Source organism: Sander lucioperca, chromosome 3 (genome assembly GCF_008315115.2).
Source record: "Sander lucioperca isolate FBNREF2018 chromosome 3, SLUC_FBN_1.2, whole genome shotgun sequence".
NCBI lineage: Eukaryota > Metazoa > Chordata > Actinopteri > Perciformes > Percidae > Sander > Sander lucioperca.
The window spans coordinates 37878506-37905748 of NC_050175.1; the positions used below are offsets into that span (position 1 = coordinate 37878506).

Genomic DNA, 27243 nt, shown 5'->3' on the forward strand with positions numbered 1-27243 from the left:
AAGTTTAGACAGCTAGCTAAAGCTACGCTGACGTTTTGCTAACGTTAGCGCCCCTTCGTTGTTTCCTCTATCTGCGTCCACGTTGTCAACATAAGACATGTGGCGTTAGTGCTCATTTTGTACCATAATTGTATTGAATCAAATGTTAAGCTTCGCTCCTACGAGATGGGTGGGTTTTTGTTAGCTACGTTACACACAAAGTTAACTGGCTATAGTTAGCCTGTGCTAGCGGAATTAGCTAATGTTGCGTAGCCAGCCAGCAGCTTCGGCAGTAGTTCCGGCGAGCTAACCACGACAGCTAACACATCCACAAGCGTCTCTATTTCAAACATCACTGCAGATTGACTGCTTTTAGCAGCAGAGGTTGATGATTGTGGGCGACAATACTGTCGTGGTTAGCCTACCGAAACTACTGCTGATTGCCGAAGTTGCTGGCTGGTTATGCAACGTTAGCTAATTCCGCTAGCATACAGGCTAACTATAGCCAGTTAGCTTTGTATGTAGCTAACAAAAACCCACCCATCTCGTAGGAGCAAAGCTTAACATTTCATTCAATAAAATGATGGTACAAAAGGAGCACTAATGCAACATGTCTTAGGTTGACAACGTGGACGCAGATATAGGAAACTCCGAAGGCAGTCGTAATATTTACCTAGCTAGCAGTCTAGGCTAACGCTGTTGCGCTAACGTTAGCAAACGTCGGTGTAGCTAGCTGTCTAAACTTGTGAAAAGCCGAACAGCATCCCCGTCCAAGCTGTGTTTCACCACTTTCCCTCCAATATTATTATACACATAATAAAGACACATGGACTCGGTCGAGACCAAAAGCCATATTTTGCAACACCAGTGGCACAGACCGAGACCATAGACAGTGAACAGAGATGGGGCTTTCGTCTGTCGTCTCCCCAACGTGACGTAATGCAATGCATTGTGGGGGAAAAGAGAATCATTGCAAACCGTTGTAAAATAGTACTACTTTTTCGTATTTTATTCCGTTTTGTGATATCCATTGTATTTGATGTTGTTGGGTAACAGTTTAAATGTTTATTACCAACAAGCAAATTGCACAAATTCATTAGAAAATAAACCCTGCAACATGGGCTTTAAAGCTACATTGTGTAAGAATTTCTCCCATCTAGCGGTGAAATTGTATATGACAACCAACTGAATATTACTTTCTAGCCCTTCCTCCTACGGTGGCCGAACCCGAAATTAGTGCTTAGTATCTCCATCGTTTACACGCAGCTGTTCTAGCCACTCCAATATTAACTTTGGTCTTGTTGCTTTGCCTGTCGTGTTGTCATTTTAATTCTCTTTTTCGCTTCCCTGACTAGTAATCTCCCCCTGGCATTCGTCACGGTGCCAACAGGTGTAAGAGGGCGAAATGCGGAGGTATGTCCCTCTTTGGCTAATGTATTTTAAAGATGGAGGTATGTCCCTCTTTGGCTAATGTATTTTAAAGATGGAGGTATGTCCCTCTTTGGCGAATGTATTTTAAAGATGGAGGTATGTCCCTCTTTGACTAATGTATTTTAAAGATGGAGGCGCTACATGGTGGCCGTCATTCGAGCAACTCGCTCGTATGTATTCTGAATGATTCTGAATGGCAGATTCTACGCTTACGAGAATACTTTGAATAGTTGGTGGAAGTAATTACACATGAATGAGCACATATTTGTGAAAGAACAAAGTTTTTACACAATGTAGGTTTAAGGAAAACAGTCATTATGAAAAGCTATGAAAACGGTTTGGCTTTAGTGATGAACTCTTTAAAATGACACATTTAAAGTCAGTTTGATTGAAAATAAGAGCCTCACTACCTGCATCTGGAAAATCACCCTCTCCAAATTTTATCAAACCTTCTCAGGTTATTCTTTGTCCTTATGTGAAAATATAACATTAACAACTGAAGTTGTTTGCACTTCATTACCAAGCATTTCTCACCTCTTACATATTTTATATGGAATACTGTTGTGGTTTTGGACATTTCTGTTAGGTTTCAGTATTTTACTTTGTATTTTGTTCTATTTCTGTTACCTGTATTATTGATTTCTGTATGTTCCCTGTGTTTGTATATTTATTCTGTTACCTGTTTGGATATTTCTTTTGCCTTGTTTGTAGATTTCTGTATGTATCTTGTTTTGTATATTTCTGTTGTGTATATTTGTATTCCCTGTTCATTGTGTAGTTTGTTTACCCTGTTGACTGTTCTGTTCTCTGTGTATATTTCTGTTTCCTGTTTTATTTTGATAGTCTGTTTTCTGTCTTGTCATGTCTAGTTTTACTTTTTGTGTTCCCGCCTTTGTTGATTGTCCTGCCCCGCCCTGATGTGTTTCACCTGTTGTATCACCTGTCCCTCATTCGTTCATTACCTCATGTATTTAACCTCTGTGTTCCCTTTGTCTCTTGTCAGATCGTTTTGTATCCGTTGGTGTCCTCGTGCCGTCAGTTTATATCCTCTAGTGTCAGTTTGTGTTTTCACCTTGTCTTTTTTGTGCCCTTGTGTTTTTTGTGCCCTTGTGTTTGGATTCTTCCCTGCGTTGTTTTGTAAGTTTTTCCTTACCAGTTTTTTCCTGTGGTTTTTCCAGCCCCCGTGCTGCCGTTTTTTGTTCTTTCAATAAATCCTCGAGCTCAAACCTTGCTCCTGCCTGCCTGCCTCTCACTCTGCGTTTGGGTCCACTTTTCCTCGCTCATAACAGAATACATTGAATAAGGATATATATTTTCCCCCAAAACAACGATACACTGAAGAATCAATTATTTAACAGGGATGGCAAATTGTTTATAACATAGTATATTCATTGCCGAATACGCAACAATCCGAAGAGTTCAAAACTCCAGCAACACATAGTAGTATAAAGAACAACTTTATTGTGAGATCAAACCCTTCAGACTATTTCCCTCAGAAGTGCAGTGGTACTAGGCATCCCATACTCTAAATAAGTAATAAAGGGAGATAAAGTGCAGAAGAAAACATGATGTTAGGTGTAGGGCTGGGTATCGTCCATGATTTCCCAAATCGATTCGATTTCGATTCACGAGGTCTCAAATCGATTACATTTGCAATTTTATATTGGTCAGGGAAATTTCTGTTGCAATGTAAGTAACTGTAAAAGTTACTATAAATTGTACAAACAAGAAGCAACCCTGCAATTATTTTTTTTTAATAATGCACCAGGTTAATGTTTGACCCCCAACAAGTTTGTTTAACCCTTGTGTTGTCCTGCCCGAAATTGAACACTTTTTTGACGCTTTTTTGATGCCTTTTTATTGCTTTTTTTAATGCTTTTTTATTGCTTTTTGATGCTTTTTTTCTACATTTTCTTCGTTTTGTTTTACACTACCATCAGTAAACTGTACACAACACTCACACCAATGTATTACCACTAGTTTTACACTAATTCTTTTTCGAATTCATGGTCATGAAACCTCATTTATATGAAATTATATAATTGTTTTTGTGTTTTGTCAAAGTTTAGTTTCAGGATATTGTTTTGAAACCTAAAATTCAATAAAGTAGTGAATTGATCCTTTACTTAACTCGCAAGGAGCATTGTATGGAACCATCCATGTAATTTTTTAACAATTTGGATGAAAGAATCCCAAATTTCTGATGTAGAAACTTTTAAAAACGGGTCAAATTTGACCCGAGGACAACAGGAGGGTCAAACCATTCCCATGTTGAAAAGGCATATATAAGACCATTTTTTGGGCTTTATTAATCGATATCCGATCACTCAAACAAAAATCAAAATAGGCTGAAAGCTGATCTAACTTTAGACCGACTGTGACTCTAAAGCTTGTCTGAGTCGAGGGATTAACTCTCTTGGGGTTGACCATCATGAGCTCATCATCATCATCATCATCATCATCATCATTAACATCAACTAAAGGTGACAGTTCCTTTGAAGCGGTGTCTCCAAACCTGTGGAACTCCCTTCCTATTGTCTTACGTTCTGCAGTCTCTGTTAAAGCTTTTAAAAAGCAGCTAAAGACACACATGTTTAAATTCGCTTGTGACTCATGTTTGTAACTTTGGGTTTTAGGTTTTAATCTTTTAAATGATTTTCATTGGTCTTTCAATTATTTTTTCCTTGCTTATTTTCTGTTGGATCTTTACTATATTTTTTACAAATGTTTATCATGTGAAGCACTTTGTGACTTCGTCTGTAAAAGGTGCTATATCAAATAAAGTTATTATTATTATTATTATTATTATTATTATTACTTCGTCCAATGAAAAAATAAATGGTGAATAAAGTGCTGAAAATGTTTTAAGTGATTTTTAGGCCCTCTGGCTGGGAAACAGAGCTCTTGACCTGGTAACTTGAACCCAAACTAGTGGATGGAAGTTCATGGACACAAATGCCAAAATGTCCTCCAACACAGAATCAGTTTTCATTGTTGAATACTTAGAATTCTCAACGATGGGTCCCTCTTTTTTAAAAGCATCATAAATTGTTTCAGTTCAGATCTGGTTAGTCCTGTTAGGTGAATTCCAATGGATCCGCCTCTCACATCTCTGAGATTGAAACTGACTGAACAAGCTTCTGCACGGACAAATTCTGCAAGATGGAGGCAGGTGTAGTCGTCCTGCTGTTGTTCGCACTGTTGGGGATTTCTTCGACGCTCAGCTTTTATGGAGATAGCATTAGTTTCATGCCTCCAAAAAAGAACGGGGATGGGACATTTAAGGTATGCTATTTTAAAAAAAATCATTAGCTTCTTTAAACATTTATATGTATCATATTTTAATAAATACAACAGCAAAATTAATCATAGGATTATGACATTAAATGTAATGCCAAAAAAAGTAATGCCATGACAGTCGAAAGTAAAAAGGACAGGAAATTGCTGTACAAAAAAAAGCACAAATGTGCTGTATAAAAGAACATTAAAAGAATAATAAAAATACAGAATCATAGACATGATAACAGACAAAGGCTAGTGAGTAAAAATGTGTCTTAAGCCTAGATTTAAAAACAGAAATGTAGTGGGTCGTTTTTCCCTCTCACGACATGCAAGGAAATATAACACCTTGGCCATTTTTTCACTGATGAAATGAATGAAATAATGCAAAGAATGTAAACTATATGCTCAGGCCAACAAGTTGCTTCACAAGTTGTGTGTTCTGTCAACGTGAAATGGTCATTATTTACAGCTTTGTGCACATAGCTCATCTTGGGTGTAGCTACAGGAGAAGTATGCTGCAAGTATGTTGAAGTTGTTGCTTCAGCTTCCCAGGTGGCATAGTGCCAGTCACCTGTTTGTGTCCTCTCTCGTGTCCCTACATGTGAGGCACTTTTAAGACATTTAATGTATAATATTATGTGTTGCTTGGATGAGTCCAAGAACAGCATCATAGAGACTTTAACCAGCCCAAGGAAGAGGGCTCAAGGCTTAGGAAACACCGGCGGGATAGCTTACATATTTATATTTGATGAATTAGGAGGCTGTGGCTCAGGTGGTAGAGTGGTCGTCTACCAATGGGAAGGTCAGTGGTTTAATCCCTGGCCCTGCAGTCCCATGTCGTATCCTGAATTTTCTCGTGATGCTGGGCCAACGGTGTGTGAAGGTGGCTTGTATGGCAGCCTCGGCCACCAGTGAATGGTTCCACTATGTAAAAGCGCTTTGAGTAGTCGTTAAGTCTAAAAAGTGCTATATAAATGCAGACGATTTAAATTTGTTGTGATTTTTTTTTTATCTTGTATGTCTTATCTTCTCTTTGCTTTGGACCCTCTTGTGAAATTGAAATAAAGTTTAAATTGAATTGAATAACATTGGAGATATGCCAGAGGACTAAAAGCAAACCAATTTGAAATGTCTACTGTACCAATAAGGATTTAACACGTTTTCATTTCTGTTTAAAAAAACAAAACACGTTCAGCCTGAGTAAAGTTTGTAAGAGTTCGTGAATCATACAGCCATGTAACATAGAGCATACTATAGGCTACCGTATTTTAGAACATAAACACATCTTAGAATGTGGCCGTTGAAAATACTGTGAATTTCCCTGGAGGATATTAAGATCAACATCATGGAGAGCGTTTGGCTGGAAAAGTCTTAGCACATATTTCACCTGCTCAGACCTTTCACCTCTCAGACTTTTCTAACAGCTGGTGGAATTGTGACTCATAGGAAATCAATCAATGCCACATGTTTTGGCTTGTCCAAATTTTTATCCATTTTTATAGAATTAGTGACTATATATTTAGACCTCGACCTGTTGGAGAGACAGAGAGAGAGAGAGAGAGAGAGAGAGCGAAAGAGAGCGAAAGAGAGCCAAAGAGACAGACAGAGAGAGAGAAAGAGAGAGAGAGAGAGAGAGAGACAGAGAGAGAGAGAGACAGACACAGAGAGAGAGAGAGAGAGAGAGAGAGAGAAAGAGAGAGAGAAAAAAGAGAGAGACAGAGAGAGAGGGAGAGAGAGAGAGACACACACACAGACAGAGAGAGAGAGAGACACACACACAGACAGACAGAGAGAGAGAGAGACACACACACAGACAGAGAGAGAGAGACACACACAGACAGACAAAGAGAGAGAGAGAGAGAGAGAGAGAGAGAGGGAGAGAGAGAGAGACACACACACAGACAGAGAGAGAGAGAGAGAGAGACACACACAGACAGACAGAGAGAGAGAGAGAGACAGACACAGAGAGAGAGAGAGAGAGAGAGAGAAAAAAGAGAGAGACAGAGAGCGAGAGAGAGAGGGAGAGAGAGAGAGACACACACACAGACAGAGAGAGAGAGAGAGAGAGAGAGAGAGAGAGAGAGAGAGAGAGAGAGAGAGAGTCTGTTTAGTTACAAGTTTTACCCCTGGTGTTGTCTTCCTGTCGACCATGCAACCTTCTGTTTTTCTGGTCAACATTTTAGTTTTTCTTTTTCGACATTTGTCACTTTGCCCGGTCTTTTTGTCTTTTTTTCAATTTTTTTGTCACTTTTTATGATATTTTTATAGATTTTTTTTCTGCGCTTTATTGTAGTTTGTTTTTTCAATGTTCTTTTGTCATTTTTTTTTTTTTCAAATACTATTTAATTATATATATATAATTTAAGTAGGGAACTGATCATTTATTTTACTTGTGAAGAGCGTTGCATGGAAGCATCCACGTTATTTTCTTTGACAATTTGGTTGAAAGAAACCAAACCCCCAAATTTCTGATATAGAAACTTTTTGAAAATGGGTCAAATTTGAGGGTTAAAGATCTGTATTTATAATATCTAACGTCTAACTTTCCTAGGTCTTTACATTTTTATTAGAATTACATTTATTTTATGTTTTGATTCATATTGCTTTGTAACAATATGAATCAATACAAATAGATTTATGTTGTTATTATAAATCCATCCTAATATTGTGTTGATGCTCATATAACAGTTTATTGTGTTTTGTCTGATGCTTTGACAACATTGTTATTGAAACTAAAGCCCCTTTGAATTAAGAGAGAGAGAGAAATACAGAAACATGAGTCATAATAACAGGATTCAAGGTATTTAAGGTGTTTACGGCTCCCACACTCTTCAGCAGGCGTAGGTGGTGCAATATAATATAATAAGAAGAAAATATGGTGCGTAGTTCTTTTGGAAAATGTGTGTCTTTTAGCAGGCTATATAGGCTATATATATATATATATATATATATATATATTGTTAGCGTAAATAATACTAAATACATTGAAAAATGCATTATTTGTGACTGAAATAGTGCTTGTTGGCAATATATTAGCGACCCCCACAGATGTATGATTTGACTGGTTTTGTGGGAGTTCAGAGCCCAATGGCTCTCATGTAACTCGAACATATGCATTATTTGTTTTAATTTTTTATACATGTCTACATGGTGTCAATGCTGTATTTCCCCCCCAAACTCTGCAGGTGACCTTTTATCACAGACAGAATGGCAGAAGCAACTGTGAAGATCAATCTTCTTTCAAATGTGAGAGTGGGGTGTGCACAAGCTTGGATGAGTCCAGTGTGCTGCAAACGGACCAGGACAACACCGGCCAGCACAGGTGGTGTCAGTCTGAAGGGCACACAACAGCAACCATCCGCACTAATAAAACCTCCTTTTCTCTGATGTAAGTCCAGCTCACGGGAGCCCAACTCTTCTGTCTTATTCTACTCTAGTTACAACAGAATATGTGACATATGTAGGTGTAACATGGGGAAATGATTAAGAGAAGGGTAGTATAGGTACATTCTAGTACCCTGGAAATCCTGAGTTCTCGAAAGAGCACAATTTGAATTTGCTCAGCGAGTCACTCTGGCATCGAGTATTGATGCTCATTAACTATGTTCTTGTAGCCGAGCTGCACCAATCACATTGGTGTATCTGATATAGGCGGGCCAGAGGCGAGCTAAACAGACGACGACAGTTTAATCTACCAGTTAGCTCCGCTGGTAGCTAAGAGTTTAATCTACCAGTTAGCTCCTCTGGTAGCTAAGAGTTTAATCTACCAGTTAGCTAGAGTTTAATCTACCAGTTAGCTAGAGTTTAATCTACCAGTTAGCTCCGCTGGTAGCTAAGAGTTTAATCTACCAGTTAGCTCCGCTGGTAGCTAAGCGTATGGGGCTCTGGATACGTCACCCCGTGTATTGTTGTGATTGGTCATAGTGTTATCCAATTGCGTGCAGTGAGATTTTCAAATGCATGCTTGGTGCCGCCTCTCGAGTTGGGCCATTTTCATTACTCAATGCTAGACTTGTAACCATGCGAGAGCACATTCGGCGTTAAGAGCTGGAAGGACCGCCCAAACTGGCAACTCCGCAGTGAGTCAGTGTTATAGATGGAGGGGCAGAGCAAGTTTAAATATCTTTTCTAGTCTATATTTCCATCTTGTAATGCCACTGTTTTGGGTATTTTTTCAATATAAATTATTTGTAATAGACCAGACTTAGCCCTGCTTGTTTTCAATGTTTAAATGAAATATCTGTATTGACTGCATGATCATATCACTGTGTTATTGGCTGCCATGCAAGCCACAAATTAAGGCTTGGCGGGCCGCAGGAGGCTCGCGAGCCGTGCAATTAGTAAAGGCTCTGACACACCAACCCGGTGACCGACCTTCGGCAGAAAAGGCAGTCGGACTGACTGCCTCCCGAGTTGGTCAAAAAAGTGCCTCGGAACACACTGAAGTGATGCCAACTTGAGAGTATGTTCTGTGCGTGCGTGAAACGTAATACGTCTCCATAACAGCAGGCGGCGCTAATCTGTATTGTCGCCCAAAAAATTAAAACCGGCAGCTGATTGGATGAATGCGTCACGTGGGTCTGGCGACCATAATGGCGGCTCATTCGGAATACGATCTCATATTTTACAAAAATTATTCACCGAAACGTGTTTCTGAAAACATTTTAAGCCAGAAATAGGCCGTGCAGTTGCTGAATCTGTCTTCATTTCAGATCGACAAAGGTCAGTTTAAAAGATTTTTGTCAGATTTTGAGAGGCGTTCGTCAGGCTCATCCCGCTCGTCATTTCCGGGTTAGCACTCCACCAATCAGATTGGTCATTGAGTCCGGCTGCCCGCCTTCAGATTCAACAAGTCAAATCGGCCCAAATGAAGGTCGACGGCTCCTCTGACTGATGACGGCACGGAACACACACCGAACAGACTCGAGTCACCGACGGCCGATAATTGTGTTGGTGTGTTAGAGCCTTAACACTGTTTTAGGGTGTAATTTCCACTGGGGAAAGGGGGGACATGTCCCCCCCTCTTTTCAACATCCTGTTTGTGTCCCCCCACTCTCAAATAGTTTTTTATACATAGTTTAGTACTATTTCTTCTGGCAGAATTTATGATTATGATCAACTTAATTATTGCCTGGATTTTGTATCACCATAGTCCATAACTGTATGTAGAAATGCAGGAAATGGAATTCAAATGGAAAACGTTTTTCTGGCGGAGGACCCCCAGAGCCCCTGTTTTGTGTCTCCCCCCCTCCCACTTCTCAAACCAAAGTTACACCCTTGGGTACATTGTAGGCTATGTGTGTGCAGGTGCATGGATCAGGTAAATAATGATGAAACTGTTCTTGAAACTGTTGAAGTGGTTCCATCTTTATCAGATGGCATCCATGTATTCATGAGTGATAACCCACTCCACCTTCTTCTTTTCAGGGACTCGGGCTGCTGCTGGGCGTCTAATGTCGACGGGAAAACAAACTGGACGGCTCAAGCAGAGTTGGACCTGGGACGTCGATCTGACTCATACGCCCTCAACGGCTGTCCCGTAACAACAACAGTGTCTCGTCTACGGTACAAACCTTTTCTTTTCAAAGTGGGTTATATGGGGCTCCATTTGTGCCAAAATTATGTCACATGTGCCCTGTATGTATTAACTGAACATGTTACAAAACATTTGTCTGCACTCCCTGCCATTTGGCTGTTTTCTTGTGAATGTTGTCCTGATATGTCATTTGACTGGCCTGATTTGATCGTTTTTCCAACCCAGTTTAGATGAAACCACGCCCACTACCATATGACGAAAGCCTGTGTGATGGATATTGTCCTTGATTAAGGGGAAAACTTAGTGTGGATAAGTGCCTTTCATATAATATTAAGTAAAAATAAAATTCAAGTTCATCGCAATGTACATTTCTACCAATTTAATTTAACAGATTCAACAATATATTCATGCTTTTTTCCACACTTTGTTTTTCTGGATTATGGCACTCATCTAAAGTATTATTGACCTACCGGTATTTTAGTCAATGTGGCTGTATGTTACTCGGCCAAGTGTAGTTTGTAGTAATGTACAGGTGCCAATAGATGGCAATAGCTAATAGTAGGTCTAATTTAGTGCAAGTGACGGACTTTTCAACAACTTATTGAAAATGAACTTGAGGAGCATGAGTTTTAAAGTATGCGGATGTAACGGATGTGTACTCTCTCTCTCTTGCGTTGTGTTGTGTTACAGACGAATCCGTCGCTCTTCGTTGGCTATCACAGCCGTTTATTCTGGTAAACAGCAGAATAGTGTCTCACAATCATATTCGTCACCATAAAGAGCTCCAGTTAGCATGAAACAGGCTACAGCAGACTGGTGAACAGTATTACACATGATATTAACAAAATACCAGTGTGGAATCACAAAAATAGACAACTGTACCTGGTAAACAGCAGAATAGTGTCTCACAATCACATTCGTCACCATAAAGAGCTCCAGTTAGCTAAAATGAAAATAGAAATGATCAGTTTACTGTTGCCACGGTCGTATCATAAAAGTTAGGTTACCAAGCTAGGCTAACCAGACTAGCAAGCTAGCACAACGTGGCGAGCTTTTTTATTTAAGCTGAAACAAAAGAAACAAAACAAAACTGGCCTCTAATATAAAATTTGAGACCTCCTGTGTGGATATACTACATGCATATCATATACTACATAACATTATTACAATGAACACGTTTACCTAACTATAACAGTGGAGCTCAATGTATGCGACTTACCATGAAACAGGCTACAGCAGACTGGTGATGAGTGTGTAGGAATTTACCCTAAAGTCTGCAGAATAGCACCAATAGATGACGCGAATGTTACATAATAAGCCTGTCTCATATGGAAACTACTAGCCAAATGAAAAGTTACAAGTGGCAATTAATGGCAAGTGGAATTATTAACTCCGCAACACGGAGGAAAACTCGGGTGAAAAAGCTGCGAGACATTTCGACATTGACCCCAGGAGAATCCGATACTGGAAGAAACATAAGGATAAGCTGACAAGATTAGCTGACAAGACCAGAGCACGGCTAGCTAGCTGGAGATGGGAGGAAAAAGTTAGCCTGGAGCTAGAAACAAATAGCTACCGTCTGTAACGTTAATCAGATACTGGTGTGCTGCAAACCAGCAATGTGTTTTACAAAACTACTGTGTGCTCTTATTGTAATCTACCAGCAATACCGTAGTACCTGTATTTGAAATAAATACCCATACATTTACAGGGTTCAAACTGACACAATGGTTGTGTTTGATTAATTCTGACCCAAATTGCTTTGTCGCCCTTCTGGCTGTTGTTTTATACGGTGATATTTTTGCAAATGTTTCTTAAAAAATGAATGATCTCTGTCCACTGGAACTCTATGGCTTTTCATTTAAAACCGTTTATTTAAAACAATTATACTTATCAAACAGATGGAATTAGAAATAAAGGCCTGCCTCTAACAAAAGCCTGGTACCTTCTGCAGCTCAGGTACATAAAGGCCCCGGCTTTTATTTGAGGAATTACGGTAATCAGGTGTTTTCTTCCCGTCGACCATGCAACTTTTAGTTTTTCTGGGTCGAAATTTAAAATGTAAAAGCCTTCGTTTCTTGTCACTTTCTTTGATGTTTTTGGCGATTTCTTCTGCCCTCTTTTTTTACTTTTTTTTCTTCATGTTTTTGAAGATTTTTCCAACATTTTTGTCACTTTTTTCAAATGTTCTTTTAGAAAAAAATAAATTCAAAATTAATTATAAAATTAAATATAATTCAATGAAAGTAGTGAACTGATCATTTATTTTACTTGTGAAGAGCGTTGTATGGAACCATCCATTTTATTTCTTTTGACAATTTGGTTGATGGAAACCCAAAATTCTTATATAGACATTTTTCGAAAACGGGTCAAATTTTGACTCCTGTTGACCAAAAGACAACAGGAGGGTTAAACATCTTTTGTAGTCGATCATGCTGATTCCTTTACAATGCAACCTTTTACTGAGTGAAATTTAACAGATTGCATATGCTAACAGACGCATAGGCTAAGGTCTCCAGCACACTGCCTGCGTGGCGTGAGCGGGGCGTTTCTGTTGCGTGGCGACTGTGTGGCGTTTTCTATGTCTTTGCACACCAGAAACGTGTCTGACGTGGCGCTGTAAAAGGTCTTTCTGTTTAATGATGAAACCATTCCTCTCTGTTTTGCTGACGTCTTTACTCGAAAGGAACAAAATAAAAGCCTGTTGGTTGTTGTACTGTTTAGCTTCTTGTTCAACATTGATTACAGCAAAGACAACATCGGCAGTATTGACGGCAAAATAGGCTACAGAATATTTTGTTCTGTATTGACAGGTTTATGTCAAAACCTAGAGACTTTCAAACATCAAAATGTCATTTATTAAATGTATTTGTGTCAAATGTCAAAAACATCTTTTCGTATTCTATTTTGCCTGGAAACGCTTCCAACACGCTTGCGTGTCGCGTGAAAAATAGGCGTCGGTCCTATTTCTAGCATGCACGCTTGAGCCGCGCCTGAGACGTGTGTGTCACGCAGGCAGTGTGCAAGCTCTAACCTGTTAACATGGGAGCCAAAATAAAAACAGACACGACACACAGCTGACACGCTCACACCACGCAGCCAGTGTGCAGAAGCCCTAAGGTGTCTCTCACCTGGATGTTATCAGACGGTACTCACCCTTGGCTGGTGAGCCCTTTGTCTTGAGAACAAAGGACTGCAAAACACAAACTAAAAGACACTACCCTGGCCAGAGCGGGAGGACCTAGCCAAGGTATAAAGGGAGTTAACAGCAGATTACTAAATTGCCAAGACAGCCTCCCCATAGCATTGTTATGAATCCCACTAAACAGTCAAACGACAACATCAGTAAAGCTGCATTCACACTGATTACATCGGCCGTCAGACAGTCGGGTGAAAACGCAGGTCTTCCCATTGAGTTTGAATGGGGAGCAAAAGAAACGCAGATTTAACTTTTGGAGAAACGCAACCTGACGTCACACTGCAAATCATGTAACTGCCGATCAGACTTGTCAGTCACTGCCTCTATTGCTGCCACAAGAAAGTTTTAAAACACCAAACACAAGCACTGAACTGCCCAGGAGTTTGGGAAAAAGCTGACTGTTTCCTGCAACAACAAAGCACAGTCCCTCTGTCTCTTTTCTTACTCGTTTTCTCCATGAAACAAAGCTAATAACACAGTCAAACGACACATCAGAACAGTTCAAAGTTGAATTGACACAGACAAATGTTTAGTTACATGTTCGGTTGACATGCGCTGGTGATATAATTTTGGTACAAATGCAACCTCGTAGTATGAAGGTATGAAAATTACACACTGTAGCAAAATGTGCCTTACAGTATTTGTGATTCTCCTTCTGTATATCTCACGCTTGCCAACGGAAAAACAAAAACAAGCTAGCTACGACGCCAAATGGTCCAAATTCTTTCCAAATCTACTTAAATAAATTGTGTTTTTCTGCAGATCGCCTCAGAACTGCTTTTCAGGGCTTCCTCTTCTGGCATACGATCCAGACGGAGATCATGTGAGGTGCCGCTTTGCTACAAAGTCTACAGCTCCTGCAAACTTCACTATGGATGAGGTAATCCATTCACATTGTGACCGAGCGCTAACAGCAGCTATAATGATGAGTCAGGCTAAGCAGTGAAAACACTGATATTATGTTTCTTCGTTCTCATCTCATTTAAGTACAGGCACCATTTGTACATATAGTATGTAATGTACTGTAATTTGTATGTAATCCACGTATTTATTGCTCTATGCCCCACAGAAAAACAGGCGAGCGGAGTTCGTACTCGTGTTCACCCAGGAAAAGTTACGGAAACGCGCGTGTGTGTCCTGGTAGTAAATACTGGTTTTAACTGAAACCACAATATCTTTTTCCTAAACTTAACTAGTCATTTTGGTGCCTAAACTTAACTGTCAACTTCTAGCCACAACACTGTACCCGGCTCACAGTCACTTTTTCTCGTTTAAATTTAATAGTAAAGACTGCTAAACTTATACGTCATGGGACTGTTGTCATATGACCTGAGACTAGAGATGGTCTGATATCATTTTTTGCTTCCTCCGATACAGATCCGATCCGATACCAGTGTGTCATATTTTATTATGTTTTAACAGCTGTATACTACTATCCCTGTATGGATTTGATATGATTTCTATCTTTATTTTATCAGGTTAAACTTTTGGTGAAACATGAACGAACAAACAATGACTGCCGTAGAACTTTCTTTTATTATTCAGTTTGACAGTCAGTCATAATGGAAAAAGAACATAAATAAACTACTTTAAAGTAGATTTTCTTCAGAGCTAAATTATGTGGTATCGGATTGGTGCAAAACTCCAGTACTTCCGATACCAGAGTTTTAGGCGATATCCGAGGCTTTTCCGATACTTTCTTTCTGGATGTTGACATTATAGTATTTGTCCTGGGGACACATTTGCAGTAATATAACCTTTATTTTTTTAATGTAGTTCAAAAAGTACTTTTTCTTACTCGTGCACATTTTTGTCAATGCTTTTAAACAGTTAAAATATTAGTTGTCACTGGTTCTTTTCTACATAGATTCAATATCCAAAGAGACAAAAGCATTTTAAACATGTTCATTTGACATTCTGTGTCCTCCCAGACTACGTGCACGCTGAAAACCACGGGTCAAATTGGCATCGGTGTCCACGTCTTTGAGCTGATGCTGGAGGACTCTTCCAGGAAAAACATCACGTTGACCTACGCAGATGGAACATCAGCATTTCGGGAGGCCTCCGACATAAACTCGCCGCCTCTCTGCAAAGTGAAGCTGCAGTTCTCCATGGAGAGTGAGTACATACAGTACATGCACATTAGAGTGACACAATTGCACGGCTTGTCTGACCAAGAAAACCTGATTTGGTGGCCAGTCATGTAACCGGAGATCAGACTTGTCAAGACACACTTTTATCATTATCAATGTACGTCAGATAGCGTTACTGAAGAAGTTATCATTGATAATTAAAGGTACAATATGTAACATTTCTGCATTAAAATGTCTAAAAATGACTATACCTGTGTTATATATTTTGTTGAATTGTGTACTTACACTATCCTAATTGTTTCCAACAACGTTCAAACCCAGAGAAATCTGTTATTTTATTTTTATGACACGGTCCGTTTCAGATGATACATTCAGAGTAATCGTAAATCATACAATCTCACAGAAAGAATAACACTCAGTAACTGTTATACAGCTTGCTTTCTGCCACACAGCATCATTTTGTCATTGTCAATACATACCACTTACAACACCGTAATACAGCAGAGTTCTTATTCTTCATTTATTGATACATTTCAATATCGATTAATCCAGCTTAACGTAATGTGCTACGTTGACAAGTAACGTTAGCGTTAGCTCATGCTAATGCTCGGTGGGGAACATTATAAGGTCACAACATCGTTCAAGAAGTTATTTTAAGTATAATTATTTTGATCAAGGTAAAGTTGCCGCGGCCCCAAAGATACTCGGCAGCCACCCCCAGCCGTGAAGTAAGTCTCTCAGCGTATCCTCGGCCGGTCAGGGTCCGCGGCTCGGCACCAGAGATACTCGGCGGCCAGCCCCAGCCGCAAAGTAGCTAAGTCTCTCAGAGGTGTTGAGTAACATTACAACAAACCCTTTTCCCCCTGGTGCTGAAAACATCCAAAAAGTGACACTGAGGTGAAATATATTGTGATATTGTTAGCTGCTGGCTAATGTTAGCTTGCTTGGTCGCTAACTGGTCAACTAGCTAGCTAACATTAGCTACCAATACAAATCGAATCAAGAAAACGTAATTATGTGGGGGAAACTGCAGATTTTTATCATGATGACATGAATAGACGTTACTAAACGTAACAAGGATAAAACTGTAATGGATAAACCTATCTGTGAACAGATCTATTTTAATTGTATTAAACTACAACTCCCATAATGCCACTACACAACGTCATCAAAAGTCTGTGTTTACATCCATTGTTTTGATTGAGAGACCCCTAGCGGCAGAAAATTACATATTGTACGTTTAACGTGATAATTTACTAATGTTAGCTAAGTTAACATAAGTTACGTGTTAGCTAACGACGTTAGCTGACAGTCTCCTCTCCAGCTTGTCATGACAAACGATGTATAATCAGTCCCTCCAGAAAAACGCGATAATGCGATCGCATAATTCAATGCATAATCAGGCAAAGTCCGCATATTTATGCGGGGGCCGCATTTTTTCAAATACTCCGCACTTTCGCTGCATAAATTGCCGATTTCCGCGCAAAATATGCGGGGCTTGCATGATTTCATAATCCCCGCATTTTTGTTGCAAAAAAGTCACATATATCTTGGCAGAAAGTTGAAAAATGTTGCGTTTACTTCTCACAAGAGCAGCCATTTCCGTTGCCATGGGAACATTATGAAGTGATGTAATTACGCGACGTGAACATCATCGAAAAGCTGCAAACCCCGCGATGAAGCCATGATGAAACCGCAATTTTTGCAAGTTCCCGCAATTTTTCCAAGTTCCCGCAATTTTTGCAAGTTCCCGCAATTTCATCGCGTAAAATTGCATAAATATCCCGCATATTCCAGCGCATTTTTTAAGAAAACATGCCGCACAATCAAGGATTTTTGCCCACAACAATCACAAAAAAACTCTGCATTTTTCTGGAAGGACTGTATAACGTTTGTAATCTTATATCTAGTTAAATTACGTTAGCTCACGTTAAAGGGAAGCAATGCCAATTTTCCTCTGATGTTTGTGTCTTTGCAGTGTTGGATGAACGGTGTTTGGCTTCCCCTCATTGCCCTAAACGTTAACTAACTTACATGACAAACTACATAATGTTAATCTTCTTATCGAAAACATGAGTACTGACAGTATGCTCCAAATGCACCTTGCGACTTAACAGGCTGCAGGGTCTCCATCACTGGGTTGAGCCCAGAGGGCATAAGAGCGAGTCTTCTCAAAGCCCAGGAACATTAAATGTCCAAAATCAGGGTGCAAAGTTTGTCAAAAGGGAGGTAGGGATGGTTAGAAAATAATATATCTTATGTCCACCATGACAAGTTGTCTGTTTACCTTCAGACAGTAAACTGGATTACCTTTACTCTTTTGCCCAAGTAAAGTACATTTGTAATTTATTTTCACCATATGACCTGTCAGGTATCATCCAGTAGAAACTATTTAAATTCAATAGCTGTTTATTTATTTAATCTGCTGCACTTTGGATCAATAGACTGAGATTAAAAATGATGTGTATTGGATGTTTGTTGGGTTTAAGTGATGCTTTAGCCTTAAAGCACTGACACACCAACCCGATTATCGGCCGTCGGACAGACTGGTGAGGTCGGTGACTTGAGTCTGTTTCGGTGTGTTCCGTGCCGCCGTCAGTCGGAGGAGGAGCCGTCGGCCTTCATTGGACCGATTTGACATGTTGAATCGGCCAGTGGGCAATCGGACTCAATGACCAATTACCGGAAATGACGAGCGGGATGAGCGTGACGAACGCCTCTCAAAATCTGACGAAAATCTTTTAAACTGACCTTTGTTGATCTGAAATGAAGACAGAGTCAGCAACTGCACGGCCTATTTCTCACTTAAAATGTTTTAAAATGAAACACGTTTCGGTGAACTATTTTCGTAAAATACGAGATCGTATTCCGAGCGAGCCACCATTATGGTCAGGGAGAAGCCAGACCCGCGTGACGCATTCGTCCAATCAGCATTTTTTGGGTGACAATACAGATTAACTCTTTTTTTTTTTTTTTACTCTCAAGTCGGCGTCACTTCGGTGTGTTCTGAGGCACTTTTTTGACCAACTCGGGGAGGCAGTCAGTCGACTGCCTTTTCTGCCAAAGGTCGGCCTTTGGGTTGGTGTGTCAGAGCCTTTAAGCTGCAGATCATCTTGCCTTTGCTGTCTCACAGAACGGTCTAATAACGTGAGAATGAAATGCTTTCCTTCAGAATGAGATTTTCATCCTTTGACACCTGTTGTGTACTTTTCAAAGAATGAGCACTTAAGGTCCTTGTTTCACAATATTAATATTAAATGTACATATTGGATGCTCTATATGTAATAAGTATTTATAAAATTAAATGTCCAAATTTAGCGTGCAAAGCTTGTCCTTTTGATTACTCAAATGTATGCTATACAAAAATGTCAGTAAAGAAAATGTCAGCTTTCCTTTTCTTGATGACCTCTTGTGTCTGTGTTTCAGTCCTTCCTCCAATACCAAACTGTGAGGCTGGTCACGTGCAGCCCATGTTCTTGTCCAGGACTCCTTCCCATGGGGATGTTCTTCACGCCACTGTGGGTCAGACATTCCAGCTTTATGCCCAAGCACAGGCACACCATGCCAGGTATTTATTTCAAAAATGTGTTAACCATGCCACCATCTTGGCTAAAGAACGAGCCTGTAATAAATTCTGGTTGCCTAAAAAGCAGATAAAAATACACTGCGTGCCAAATAAGAATAAGTGCTCTGGTTTATTGGAATTTCTTTAAACCAATCACATTCATCTTGGGCTGCGCTAAGCGACAGACGGAGCCACGGTGCCTCTGCTAAATAGCCTCAGGAAGGAACTTGTTTTGGTGGAACGTGTGTACGTTCAAAAGTTGTTTTAGTTGTGCAACAGAAAACTCAGATTGGACAGATAGTCTAGCTAGCTGTCTGGATTTACCTTGCAGAGATCTGAGGAGCAGTTAACCATAGTCCTCACAAATCCACACACAAAGAAAGAGGAAGGTAACGGACATCCGGCCAAAAAGAGGGACATCAGGCAGAATTTCCGGCGGCAACGAAGCAATCCCGGAAATGAAACGTAGTGGATATAGACTACCATCTGGCAGACGCTACAGAGCTGCCAAAACTCGGCCCACCTGACTCAAGAGACTGAGTTTATATCCCACAGCCATCAGCACACTAAATAAACAAAAAAAATATCAAGTAATTACTGCCATTCAGCGATCCACTAAGCACTTGCTGCACTTTAAAATACTTTTATATTTATTTACTTATCACATTTTTATCCCACTGAATGTCCTTTGCCTTGTGTTTTTATGTTGGAATGCATCACCTGAGTGTCACAACTAATTTTGTTGTTTTCCTATGCAATGACAATAAAGGCTTTCTGATTCTGATTAATTCACACGTGTTTCTGTTTTCCTGAAGCATAAACGACTTCCAGGTGAGTGGCCCCCAGAACATGAGCAAAGTGTTCAAAGACGATAAGTTTGGAAAAGCCGATGTGACTCTGAGCTGGACGCCACAGCACAGCGACCTGTACAGATCTGTCCCAGTGTGCTTCACTGCAGAGACAAATCAAAGGTGATCATGTCTACATTTACTGGAAATGTGTGTTTTAATTTCCTGCTTACTGCTTTGTGCTGTGTTAGCAGAGCGGAGATGTATTGTTTCTTTGAATATGGAGCTTGAGTAACCCGGCAAGGACTTACAAAGAAATAAGCCTCTATTGTTTAGGAGATTATATGTTTCTGGTTTCTGTTAGCCTGACAAGCCAGACCCACATCCAGATGTTGGGTCTGGGAACTCACCATTGACAGGGCTCAATCCGAGGGGCGGGATAAACAGTTGTCTTTCAAATTCCCTCTGCACGCAATAGGATAGCGCTACGACCAACCAGAGCAACGAAGAAGGTAGCGAAGCTAGTTGATAGATTCAACTTTAAACTCCGATCACATCTTCCTTTTTTAAGAATGACTTCAGTGCCGTTCTTTGTTCTTTTCTCAAAGAAAAGCTTAACTCCAAGTCTTCCAGAGTCGCGGCCAAAGCCGATTCCAAAGACCGCTGTTCTCCAGCAGCAGCAGTAGCAGCCATAAGCCCCGCCCACCTACTCTATACACAATGTGATTGGCCCGGCCAGAGTTTGGTTTTTCTAGCTCGCAAGCCAACAGGAGTTGCTAGACCACCTGGCTGCAAATTACATTTGCTGCTGCTAGGGTGCATCTAGATTTCTAGGCTAGGTTTCTGTAACTTCCAGTAAAAATGTTGTCTCCATTAAAGGGAGACGCTACATGGCGAGGCATTTATTTTATTTTGCCTCCCTAACATGTCTTCTATAAGACAGTACTACACTTTGTCTCCTAAATTCACCAAAAGTTAGCATTAGATAATGCCTCATTTGCATATTCAAACAAACAAAAACAAAACATTCAGCCAACTTGTAATACAGCAAATAATTGTCTTAATGTCAGTAATCAACTGGGGAAGTTTCATGGTGTTATCTATAATCTGAAGGTTTTTACACAGGGCTTTGTACAGATATCATTCACAGCCTGATTCATACGTTTATACCTAAAACATGGAGAAAATAGATTTTTTTATAGCTGTTGACAGTATTTTCTAATTAATGGAGTGATAAAAAGAGATGTCTAAAATCCCCTCTGTAAAAACCTTTTACAGAACTTTGAATCTGGCTTTATCCAATGTTCACATTTCTGTTCTAGAAATGTTCACACATTAGCACATATTTAATAAAGGAATGCCTCATTTGGATAACAAAACATTTTTCTTCTTTTTGCAATTTGCGCTGAAACCTATTTTCTTTGTTTTGTCATTCAGCCAATCAGACATGAGGTGTGTTGTTCTCATGGTAACCCAAGCAGCTCTCATTCAAGGTTTGTTGATCACCATTCATCATCATTGTTATCAGTGGTGGAATGTAACTAAGTACATTTACTCAAGTACTGTACCAAAGTACACATTTGAGGTGCTTGTACTTTACTTGAGTCTTTTCTTTTCATGCCACCGAGTTTGTTTTGCTTTGTATGTTGCGCGTAATACGCAATATAGCTCAAAACAGGTCTAAGATGATTTTCTGATTTGAGATTGTCTTCAACAAAGTTTTCTGAATCTGAATTTGAATATTTGCATCCGAGAGCAGCCCTAGCATTCAAACTTTGAGTTTTTCGGACACACACACACACACACACACACACACACACACACACACACACACACACACACACACACACACACACACACAGACCACATTGCAATCAGTATGCTATCCTCTAAATGTATCTAATTGAGCAATGACCACAAGTCATATTACTTATTCCTCAAAGTTCTGACTCTGGGGACAGAAATAAGACCTGACCTAGACCACCTGGTTCAAAATGTAGCAGCAGATCAGAAATGTATTTTGGCCCTAAACCGTTCAGTGCTTTGTAAACCAACAGTTGTATTTTAAAATTCTTTGAGAGACAGGAAGCCAGTGTAAAGACTTCAGAACTGGAAGCCACGTTACAGTCTGTAGGAGTTGCAGTCTAAAGCTAAATGTCCTTATTGATGAAAAAGTTAAGTTAACACAAAAGTTGTATTTACAGGCAAGGCCAGCGTCACATGCTCACCAAACAAGATGACGGTGGCCCTGGAGAAAGCTTCCATGCCCGGCATCGACGTGAACTTCCTCCAGCTGAGAGACTCATCGTGCTCTCTCACCTCCAACGGCACGCACATCTTAGGCAGCATGTCATTCACAACCTGCGGCACAAAACTTGAGGTGTGGAAAAACATTTACACTACATTTTACAGTCTAAGAATAGCCAGACAGCCCTGTCTCCCTAAAAATTATGTTCCCATACAACGAAACTGCATTCGTTTTTTGTCCTGGAAAAAAACAGAACTTTCACCCAGGAAACAGCTGTTGGTGCCCTTTGTGAAACCAAAAGTCAACTTGACTTGTTTACCTAACATACTTAATTTACATAAGTAACTTGAATTACGTAATAAACATACTTATTTTCACCCAAACCATAATCTTTTACTAAACCTCACCAAGTTGTTTTGTTTTTATTTTTAACATTAGCAACTTGTTTAAAATAAAGACAAATTCACTCATTGTGCCTGCAAATACGTTTCCCTATGTTATACTATGGAGGCCGTTCAGTCGGTGCATAAAAGTATCAAAGTTCGGTACCCAGCCCTAGATGGGGGCGAGCTGTAAAACACATTGAAAAGGGGATTCTGCATTGTGTGAACTCCAAATTCCTGTTCTTTTTCCTCTCTAACTAACGGTTATAACCACTTTTATTTGTCTTAAATTCAGGACGGAGGTGACTTTCTCGTTTTTGTGAATGAGATCAACTCCTTCGAGCTGGCCAACGAGATAATAGTCCGAAGGAAGACAGTTAAGATCGAAATCTCTTGCAAGTTTCCCAAAACCATCAGCATCTCCAGTTACTACAATCTCCAAAAGTCTGACTACATTTTCACTGAGTCCAGCTTCGGCAGCTTTGGCTATACTTTTGACATATACACCAATAGCAACTTTACAAGCAAAGTGCCGGCCATCGCCTATCCAGTGGAGGTCAATTTGTTAGAAGAGATTTATATGGGCATTCGGGCTGAATCGGATCTACCAAATGTGTCTTTGTTTGTCGAATCATGCAAAGCCACTCCTGATGACAACCCTAACAACGCCCTCTCCTATGACCTCATCAAGAACGGGTGAGTGCTGATGCCTTCTGCAAGCACAAACAGAAATGCTTTTGGAAACTGTTTGAATTAAGATCTGGGAATATAATTACAATTGTCTTGTACTTAACAGTTCCTTGATCATGTGTGTGTGCTCGCTGTCCTCATGAACCGTTCCTACATATAGCTACGAAAAGTAATGCACTGTAATTCATATGTATTCCGCATATTCATTGCTGTATGCACCACATTGACTGCTGCTGTATGAGGCCGTGAAGATCCGCATAGGAAGGAGGTAAATCAGTAGGTCCTAAAACCCAGGGCTTTCAAGCGGGTAGCTGAGTTTGTGTCCCAGAAGAATTTAAGGGGAATGCACAAGACTTTCACCCAGGAAATGAGTGTTCGTGTCCCAGGAGTACTACTTTAGGGGACCAGTGTTTTAATCCAAAATTCAATCTTTTTTCTAATCCTAAGTAGTCGTTTGATGCCTAAACTTGACTTAACTGTTGCTGCATGACACAGTCAACTTTTGTCGGCTAAACTTAACTGCAACAGCCAGGACTTCACGGTGCTCTGTAGCTGGCTCACAGTCACCTAAATTTAACTGTAAAGACCGCTAAAGTTAACTGTCATGCGACCGTCCAACGGTCGCCGTAATTTCTTAAGATATCATTTGAATTGTTGTTGTTGAATCAGTTTTCCTATGATATCATACGAACCCGTTCATGAGAATGCGTATGTATGTATACTCTATGTCACGTGCTACCATTTTCTTTTCTCACAGGTGTCTACTGGATGAGACTCTTAAAGTCCACCAATCAAACCTGACTGCATTCAACTTTGAGCTTCAAGTCTTCAAATTTTCTGGAAACTATAACGAGGTAATATTAATTAATACTAAATCATGCCAAATGTATACCAAAATAATATTCACACAGTTGGCCAGGCTGTGGTTTGAGCATAGTCTGTAAAAATAATGGACAAAAGCTTCCCTGTCTGAAAAGTGAAGCCAATTTGGAAGTGACTTAAGCTGCGTTCTCTCTAACTTCCAGCAGGGGGCGACTCCACTGGCTCCAAAAATAAGTCTGTTTCTATAGAAGTCTATGAGACACTGAGCCTACTTCTCACTTGATTTATTACCTCAGTAAACATTTTCATAATGAGTTTATGGCCTCAATCGCTAGTTTCAAGTCTTCTTTGACACAGCACGATGTTCATTTTGTAAATTATGGTCCCATTTGTTTTTTTTAGGGGCGTAACTACACGCCAACCTGTCAATTAGGACAGAGGCTTAGCAATGCTAACGATGGCGCTTGGAACATTAAAATAGACCTGAACTTGTTTTTGCGTGTTGTCCGTGTTTTCATCTTAAACTTTGAACCTCTCACTGTGTGTTTTCACTTCATCAAAGTTAATTGGAGCATTTTGGTCGCCTAAAAATGTGTTGTTCAGCATTTCTGCCAACTAAGCTAGCTAGCTAGCGCTAGCATTAGCTGTCAACTTAGGGCAAAGTTTGCCGATTATCTGTACTGCCATACATGCAGATGAATGGCGGCAGTACCTGGAGGTCTGCGTTTAAATCTCCGTTGGATGACTCGGCTCAGAAGGGTTGAAAATTTGCAACTTTCCCTCTTTAGCGTTTAGCTTAGCGCAGCAACATTGCAACCATAAACAATAATGACTTGGCCTCCCAAGCGCTACCCTCTCGTCGAAAATTGGCACTTTCGGTTTCACAAAACCAAGATGGCCACAGCCATGTTGCCAAATTCGAGACTTCAAAAGTCTACAAACCAATGGGTGACATCAAGGATGCTACGTCCACTATGTTTACAGTCTATGTTATGGACTTAACTCAACCACTTAATTTCCTTTTTGCACTAAAACGTCTTACCTTCCACCTCCCAGGTGTACATCACCTGCTCCGTCATCCTGTGCGAGTCTGGGAATGCCTTTTCCAGATGTGCCCAAGGTTGTGTGGCGCAGCCAGCCCGCAGACGCAAGCGATCGCTGCACAAAGAGACAGTCAGCCACTCCATAACCCAGGGTCCATTTCAGTTTGTCGGGCAGGAAGTTCCAAATGCAGTCATGGGAGATAACAACAGTCTGATGAAAAAGAGTGACACAGCTGCTGAAGGTTAATATGTGCCCTACCTACTAGAGCTGCCACTTACAATTATTTTAATTGTTGATTATTTTCTCGATCAATGGATTAGTTGTTGGGTCTATAAAATGTCAGAAAATGGTGAAAAATGTGGATTAGTGTTTCCCAAAGAGAGAAGAATTTCCTTAAGAAGCTGGAATCGGAGAATTTTTACTTTATTCTTAAAATATGACTCAAACCAATTAATTAATCAAAATAGTTTAGATTAATTTATTGAATTAATCAATTAATAATGGATTAAACACGAATCATAAAGTGCTGACAGGTAAGCGGTGTAAAGTGTGACTGTATTTCACTGTAGAGGAAACCAATAGCGGGACGTTAAGCAGTGTGCAGCTGCCTTTGTCGGAAAAACAACACAGACGGTGTGTTCACTTGAAACTAGTAAGCCTTGTGGTGCATTCAAAGTTATGGTAAAAGTTTTGAAAGTTTTAAAAAGTATCGTTTTAGCACCGGTATCGGAAAAACCCAAACTATACCCAACCCTAGGCCCTTCAAATAAACCTAATTTAGGTGGATTGAAATACCTTAATGAATACATTAGTATAATAATCATGTGGCAGTTAAAAGTAATCTTGTTTATTCACCAAATAAAGTATCCATTTGGAGGGGCCCCTGAAATGCAATATGCCTAGTGTAACCTTTCCATTTAATCCGGCTCTGGTCAGGAGGTGAAACTTGCAAAGCACAATACATGAAGAATATGAAGAAATGTATTAAAAAACAAATGTACTGTTGTCTTTCAGTGAACCCTCCACCAGTTTCTCCAGACACCAAATCAAGCGGAGAACGTCAGGACTTTGCTCCTACAGTCTCCAGCGGAGGAGGAGGTTGGGGAATTAAGCAGATCCTCAGCACCAACATCAGCACCGTGGTCTTTGGCTGCGTCTTCTCAGTAGCACTGGTGTTGATGGCTGTGCTGCTTCATTACTTCATGAGGAAGAGAAAAGCAGACGACCAAAAATCTCTCTTAGGTTCCGGCTGGGAGAACTAAAACCCAACTCATTTAATAACATGATAACATGTTTTACACAGCATGTATGTTTTAAGTTATATTTTAGTAAAGGATAGGTTCAGAGTCTTAAAACAATACTCATGCCCAGATGCAGTGATTCTCAAACCTGGTCCGTGGCCCGTGCAAGTTTTCAGTTTTCAGTTTCATTGTTTTAAATTATTATTATTTTAAATAATTTTTTTTTTCTTACAAAAGGCTTCATAGTTCAACGAATAATGTTTTAATTTGTAAATCTATAATATTTTATAGATTACATCCAACTCTATAACTTGCACTAAACAAAAAAATCTTTAATACATGTCGAATATCTTTCTAATACATTTCTATTGTGTTGTTTTCACGTAATTAACACTATAGTAGTGTAAATAATACACTCAAAATATTCCAAGGGACATACATGAGGGGGCCCCTTCCTTGGTTAAAAAAAGATTGACAACCTCTGCCAAAATGTACATTCATTCATCATCCCTCCTGATCATAGCCATTGAATAGATCCCTAACATTTTTTGACATTAGGGCTGTCAGCATTATTAACGCGCATTATTAGGGCCGAGTATAACGCGTTAATTTTTTCTAATTGCATTAATCGCATGCCGCCATTTATTAATTTATTTTCACTTCACTCAGCTTCGCGTCGTGCCTAACAGGCTACTATTTTGACCCTTTGCCGCACTTTTCCATACTTCCTCGTAACACATCCTGCTGCTGCAGGCTGCAGGCATGATGGAGAAAGACAGCAGCAACACAATCTGAATGGCGCTTTTTATTTTCCAAAACTCCCGGATGGGTCGAAAGCCATATGCACATCGGGTAAAGCCGAATTAAAATATCACCGAAGCACGTCAAGCTTGAGCTACCACCTACGAGCTAAGCATAGTACAGTTAACGTGACTCAGGTTG

The 27243-nt window shown here is 40.0% G+C and overlaps 1 protein-coding gene across 1 annotated transcript; it reads left to right on the forward strand.

Moving 5' to 3' along the window:
• The first annotated feature begins 4496 nt into the window (after positions 1-4496).
• On the forward strand, positions 4497-26851 carry LOC116067168. Its single transcript, XM_031323491.2, has 13 exons — positions 4497-4695; positions 7878-8080; positions 10120-10257; positions 14190-14307; positions 15359-15545; positions 18947-19088; positions 19901-20056; positions 21311-21366; positions 22078-22253; positions 22800-23200; positions 23952-24048; positions 25073-25301; positions 26075-26851. The coding sequence occupies exons 1-13, from the start codon at positions 4573-4575 to the stop codon at positions 26320-26322; spliced, it is 2274 nt and encodes a 757-aa protein (XP_031179351.2). The 5' UTR covers positions 4497-4572; the 3' UTR covers positions 26323-26851.
• Positions 26852-27243: the final 392 nt, after the last annotated feature.

Coding starts and splice junctions, on each gene's coding strand:
- LOC116067168 (XM_031323491.2), top strand. CDS start 4,573: ATGGAGGCAGGTGTAGTCGTCCTGCTGTTGTTCGCACTGTTGGGGATT. Junction 8,081..10,119: donor AAAACCTCCTTTTCTCTGAT/GTAAGTCCAGCT, acceptor TCTTCTTTTCAG/GGACTCGGGCTGCTGCTGGG. Junction 23,201..23,951: donor TATGACCTCATCAAGAACGG/GTGAGTGCTGAT, acceptor CTTTTCTCACAG/GTGTCTACTGGATGAGACTC.